General features: G+C 43.8%; 1 protein-coding gene across 1 annotated transcript; it reads right to left on the bottom strand.

The window, feature by feature from the left end:
- Positions 1-531: 531 nt before the first annotated feature.
- LOC123094056 (uncharacterized) lies at positions 532-2,708 on the bottom strand. The gene is made up of 2 exons (XM_044516140.1): positions 2,574-2,708; positions 532-1,282 (listed from the first exon to the last, which is right to left on the bottom strand). Exon 2 carries the CDS (start codon positions 1,258-1,260, stop codon positions 667-669), a length of 594 nt encoding a protein of 197 aa, XP_044372075.1. The 5' UTR covers positions 1,261-1,282; positions 2,574-2,708; the 3' UTR covers positions 532-666.
- Between the last annotated feature and the right edge of the window lie 3,736 nt (positions 2,709-6,444).

Genomic DNA, 6,444 nt, shown 5'->3' with positions numbered 1-6,444 from the left:
GGACAAAAATTAACCAATGAACAGAGACGACCAACTGATACTTTAGGAGTAGAGATTATTAATTCAATTCTATATATATACTACTCCCTCTCTAAAGAAATGATAATCCAAACACTCTTATGTTTCTTTATTTACGGAGGAAGTACTACTTGCCAAACCGGTTAGTGTAAAAATAATCATCACTTTATATGTACAAGGTGATGTTTTGTTTATGGTATTTGCAAAGCTTTAATCATGGACACTCACAGATCCCTCCGTTTCTAAATATATGTCTTTTAAGAAATTGCACTAGTAGAAAACTATATACGGAGCAAAATGAGTGAATCCATCCACGTTCTAAAGTATGCCTATATTCATCCGTATGTAGTCTTTTAGTGAAACCTCTTAAAAGACTTATATTTGGGATTTCTTTTCTAAGATACTATATTCTTTTGGCATATATTCCCAAAAAGAGGGAATACCTCCATGTGACTGTATTTCTCAAAAAAAAAAACTGAAAGTAATTGCAAGTTGTACCCGACTAGCACAGAATGAGAAAACACTACCCAAGATACATATCATTTAAAATCCATTAATAACACATCCAAACATAAAGGGTTGATTCTAAACTGTTTGCCACGCCCCTAAGAAATACTCATCACAACAGCCTCGAGCTAGCTGATAAGTCTACTCATCAGAAGACTCATCAGAAGACTCATCAGAATCATCGAAATGAACGGGGGTGTCCAACACCTCGGTGACCAGCTGGACCAGCAACCGGACACGCTCCTGAAGCCCGACAATGTTGCATTCACGCTCCTGAAGCAACCGGACAGCAATATCCTTTAGCATTTTGCTCAGCCTTTTGACTTTGGCTGAGACCAGATGATCCTCGCAAAACAATACGCCCAAGTCTTCCTTAAAGCACTTCCTCAAATGTAAGAGCGCAACAGCTGAGTTCTTCATGAGTAGGACGGCTTCCAGGGCGCCCATTTCCAGCTTAGCCTCCTGAAGCTTGAGCTGGGGTAACACATCATGCTCGAGCTTTTGGATTTCCAATGACAAGCCTGCCACGTCCGAGAGGATTTTCAGCTGCGGGCATACCCAAATCCACGACTCCTTGATCAGCGGGCGGAGGAGCGCATACGACTCCCATGCTATGCGCACCGACTCCAGAGAGACAAGACTCACAAGCATGGACTTATTGGAGAGGCCCAGCTCATCGGAGCGGGCCTGCAGGTCTTGGATTTGGGCATGGGAGTGGATTTTGTAGAGCATCATTTCCTTTTGGCGGCGAAGAAGACTGCAGCAGCAGAAACAGACAGCACAAACAGAGGAGGATTTAATGTCAGGAAGAGACCATACAGCACCAATCCAAGCTTCTACTTAATTAGTTAGGACAGCATATATATATTTGCATTGTGCGACAGAATAGTTATTAATATGAAGTGAAAGCAATGCAGCCATGTATTTATACTGATAGGCAACTAAACAAAATGAATGAATACCCAAAACAGAAAAATAATTAACAGAGGGGGGAATATGATATAATTTGGTTAAAGTAGATAGAGATGCCATCATTCATTGTATTATTGTGAGCAAGAAAATTGCATCTATCTCCAGAATTAATGCCTCTTTACCATCAAAGGAAACAATAAACTAAACAGCAGGGAAATAAAAAAATTGCATCCCATGTGCAAGGGGATAGTGAGCACAGAAAACCAAACCAGCATTTACAAACGATAATAAATAGACCCAAACGATAACCAAATACCTATCGAAACAAGAGAGCTGGAAAGCAGCACATATGAATACAACATTAATCAGCAGCTGCAGGTTAAGTGCTGCCAGTGCATAAATATTTTAGGATCCCAAATATTAATTGTTACCTATCCAAACAGAGCAAGAAGATGAATATGCAACAAAAAATCTAGTACGCTCAAACACAGTTGATAAAACAAAAAATTAAACATTCTGGCAGGCATAAACTGAAATCGAACAACATAGCATGAATTCCATCCAAATTAATATTCGTTTTCTAGCTTTGATCTTGTTGTTTTTCGTCCTAATTCGAAATTTCCCCACCAAATTTTTTTTGTGATTTGTTGGCATGATGAAGTTTTGTTGATTTTGATCCATGGATTTGCTTGGTTTCCCCAAGTTTCCCCATCTTTCATCCACAAATTACCTCGGATTTTGCCCCCGAAATCAATCATCAATTTCCGCCCAAAATCGCGACAGGCACAGTTGAAGAATTCATGAGAAACCAAAATCTGACCACAACCAACCAAGCAAACCCTAACTAAAACGTCAGATTGATTCCTTGTTACGGATAATCAATCGAACCCTAGCTAGGTGGTGTTACCCTAATACAAAACCTAACTAATCAAATCCTATCCTAGCCGAGGTTCCTCATACGAATAGGATACAGACGGCGCTGGATCCGACACCTATGAACCCGCGCCGCGCCGCGCCTACCAACCACAATCGGAACGAGAAACTCCGGATGCACGCGGAGGGAGACCACGCTGGCTGGATCCGAGACCTACGAACCAGCGCCTACCAACCAATCCAGAGGAACTACAAGTGCTCACCTCGGGCGGGCGAGAGGAGGATGTGAGATTGGGTCGACAGGGTGTTGCGGGGAACGGCGGCGAGGCGATGGAGTGCGGGGGTAAAAGCACAGCTTTTATAGGAGAGAGGGCAAGAGGGGTTCGGGCCCGTTTAACCCAGGCCGGGCCGGCCCATTTGGCCAGGCCTCGCATTCTCTGATTTTTACCAATTTATTAATAGTAGCAAAAATGCCCGTGAGTGCAAGTATTGGACATATAGTTTTTCAATTTGTCTTCAAATCACCCGTGTGATTTACATATATATCCACTAATGCATCATGTGTTTCATCAGTTTATCTTCCGATTTAACCCTGCATGACACGCTCATTCAACTTTGGACCAAATATTTCTTTCTTTTAATAAAAACTGAGACATCCCTCGATTTTTTTGAAATTAAAAAAAGAACAAAAAAAAACTATTCTAGACCTAGCTACAGTACCAAACCTAAAATAAAACAAGAAAACTTGCGACATATACACAAGAACAGAAAAAAAAACATTCAAGGATATTGGCTTATGGGTCCACTGAGATTGTAAATTGTTTATACTTCCCTAGATAGTAAATACTCAAACACAGGCTTTGTCACACACATTCTCAACCACAGGATTAACAACTCTAGAAGCTTCAGATGGGCCCTACATGTCATAAGGCCCAGTTCCATAAAGTTGAGTCCGACTTTCATTATTAGAAAAAAAATGAAAACTACATCTTTATCCTTTCACCTAAACTGCTCCAGCAGACTTTCCATCTCTAGCGCCGCTCATCCGTCGTGCAATCTTCGCCCATCGTTGGCGCTCGCTTGCATCCCTGCTGTCTCCCAACCTACCAACCGGGGCACAGGATCACCAAGGCCACTTTCATAGATCAGCTTAGTCGCACGGACATCCGAGCTCCCGTTCGCACCGCAAGAGCTAATACAAGGCTCCTGTGGTGGCAAAAACTGAAGACCTTTTGGTTAGAGCAAATGTGAACTCGTAGCTTCGTTAAGAATGAAGACTGCTTGAATGCAAATTGCTCTTTAAAAACTATTTTGTTCAATAATTCTCATGTAAATAACTATTTTACAAAGATAAACCAACTATTTTTAAAATAAAAACATTGCAAAACCAAATTAAATCATTACTGTCTCATGATTTCTCTCTTACACGCTCGTGAGTTGGAGATGGCCAAGCATCACATCCAGCACTCCAGCGTGTACCCGAGCGATGCCGATGCGGTTCGAAGCTTTTGACCCTCGTTGGCGTTTCATCGAACACGGTGCAAGCGGACATGAGGTCACCACCACCGACGCATGCATCGAGACAGTTGAGGAAGCATGAGTTAAATTATCCTACTCGTGATCTGGAGCTAGCAGCTGCGGTGCATGCATTGAAGATCTGGAGACACTATCTGATTGGTCACAAGAGTGATATCTACACCGATCATAAGAGCTTGAAGTATATATTCACTCAGACATGTTTGAATTTAAGACAACTTCGCGGGCTAGAGTTAATCAAGGATTATGAACCGGAGGTACATTATCATCCAGGTAAGGCGAATGTTGTAGCTGATGCTCTCAGTAGGAAGAAATATGACAACAATCGTAAGTTGACACCAGAGGCAGAAGAGTTGTATGCGGAGTTGCAACATCTGAACCTTGGTATTGTTGCTAGTGCTATGGAGATAAAAGTGATTCCTACGTTGGAGCAAGAAATACGTAAGGGTTGGCTAGAAGATGAAAAGCTAAAGGAGATAGCTGAGAATGTGGTGATTGGTAAAGCACCTGGCTTCAGAATAGATGAGAACGGAACCTTATGGTTTGTAAAAAGGATATGTGTGCCTGAGGTGAAAGCCATTCATGATACAATTTTGCGTGAGGCACATGAGTCGGCCTATTCTATCCATCCTGGAAGTACTAAGATGTATCTAAATCTTAAGGAGAACTACTGCTGGTATGGATTGAAAAGAGATGTGGCTGAGTATGTAGCTATATGTGACACTTGTCAGAGGGTAAAGACTGAGCATCAGAGACCCGCTAGTTTGTTGCAACCAATGAAGATTCCTGAGTGGAAATGGGAAGAAGTCGGAATGGACTTTATAGTGGGATTACCACACACTCAACAAGGTTATGATTTTATATGGGTAATAGTGGATTGTCTCACTAAAGTCGCTCACTTTTTGCATGTCAAGACTACTTATAGCGGGGCAAGATTGGCAGAGCTATACATGGAAAGAATAGTATGTCAGCATGGAGTTCCTAAGAAGATTGTGTCTGATAGAGGTACGCAGTTCACGTCCATCTTTTGGCAGAAAGTGCATAAATCTTTGGGAACGAAGTTGAATTTCAGTACAACATATCATCCTCAGACTGATGGACAGACAGAAAGGCTCAATCAGATTCTTGAAGATATGTTGAGAGCTTGTGCATTGCAGTATGCTACTAGTTGGGATAAAAGTTTACCGTATGCGGAGTTCTCTTACAAGTTACAACAACAATCACCAGAATAGTCTAAAGATGGCACCGTTTGAAGCATTGTATGGGTGCAAGTGTAGAACACCGTTGTTCTGGAATCAAATGGGTGAAAGTTAAGTCTTTGGACCAGATGTGCTCAGGAATGCCGAGGAACAAGTCAGGTTGATTAGAGAGAACTTGAGAGTGGCACAAACTCGTCAGAAGAGCTATGCAGATAATCGAAGAAGAGAATTAATTTTCGAAGTAGGAGATTATGTCTATCTGAAAGTATCTCCTATGAGAAGTCACTAATAGAAAAGGGCCATTTGTCCCGGATAGGCCATTTGTCCCGGTTCTGGAACCGGGACTAAAGGGTCGGGACTAATACCCAAAACCTTTAGTCCCGGTTTGCTTACGAACCGGGACCAAAGGCCCTCCACGTGGCGCTGCCTGGGGCGGGGGAGGGAGGACCTTTAGTCCCGGTTGGTAACACCAACCAGGACCAAAAGGCGGCCACACGTCAGCAGCTCGCAGTCGCTGGGGGTTTTGTTTTTTTTTTGGAAGGGGGGGGGTTTAGGGTTTTGGAGGGTTAATTTAGGGGTTTCATATTGTGTTAGCGAGCTAATAGAGAGAAGTGACCTCTCTTTTTCCGTGCTTGGTCGACTCTAGCTACTACAAGAGAACTCGACGCTAGCTAGTAAGCAACTAAAGGAAACCATTAATTAACAAGATCATCATGAACATATATAGAGAAGTGACTTCTCTTTCTTCATGCTTGGTCGAACAACAAGTTTTCGTATATCTATCCGACGCTGCTACATATGTACAATATATAACATCCCTTACAACAATTTCAATTTCACATGCTATTCTCCTTGTTCAGGTATGACGTGGTCAAGAAAGAATCCCGCCAATTCCTCTTGAATTGCTCGTATGCGATCATGTGGTAGGAGTTCATCCCGCATCTGCCAGATCTAATTTAAAGAAGCACTACTAGGAAAATGCTTATAGGTAGACATTTAGCAGTAGCGTTGGTTATATACCCCTCGCTACTGCTATTTAGCAGTAGCGCCGGCCAGCACCAGCGCTACAAGAACACGTTAGCAGTAGCGTTGGATTTCACGGCCAGTGCTACTGCTAATGGGCCACTCTCTCGGCCCCCCGTTGCAGCTTTAGCTATAGCGTTGGGCCTCCTCCCCCGCGCTGCCGCTAAGCCCACCTCTTCCTCCCGCACCGGCCTGCGCACCACCCCTCTCCCCTCACTCACACTCACACGCTCACACCACCAGATCGAATCCCCCAGCCGTCCCCCGATCCAGCTGCCGCCCCCGCGTCCTACTCCGGCTGCCCTCCCCCGCGCCGGCCCTCCTCCCCTGCCGGCCGCCCCCCCGCACCGGCCCTCCTCCCCTGCCGGCCGGCCTT

This window comes from Triticum aestivum, chromosome 4B (assembly GCF_018294505.1).
Source record: "Triticum aestivum cultivar Chinese Spring chromosome 4B, IWGSC CS RefSeq v2.1, whole genome shotgun sequence".
NCBI classification, from domain to species: Eukaryota; Viridiplantae; Streptophyta; class Magnoliopsida; order Poales; family Poaceae; genus Triticum; species Triticum aestivum.
The sequence above is the reverse complement of the archived record's forward strand: the minus strand, read 5'-3'. Positions and strand labels throughout refer to the sequence as shown.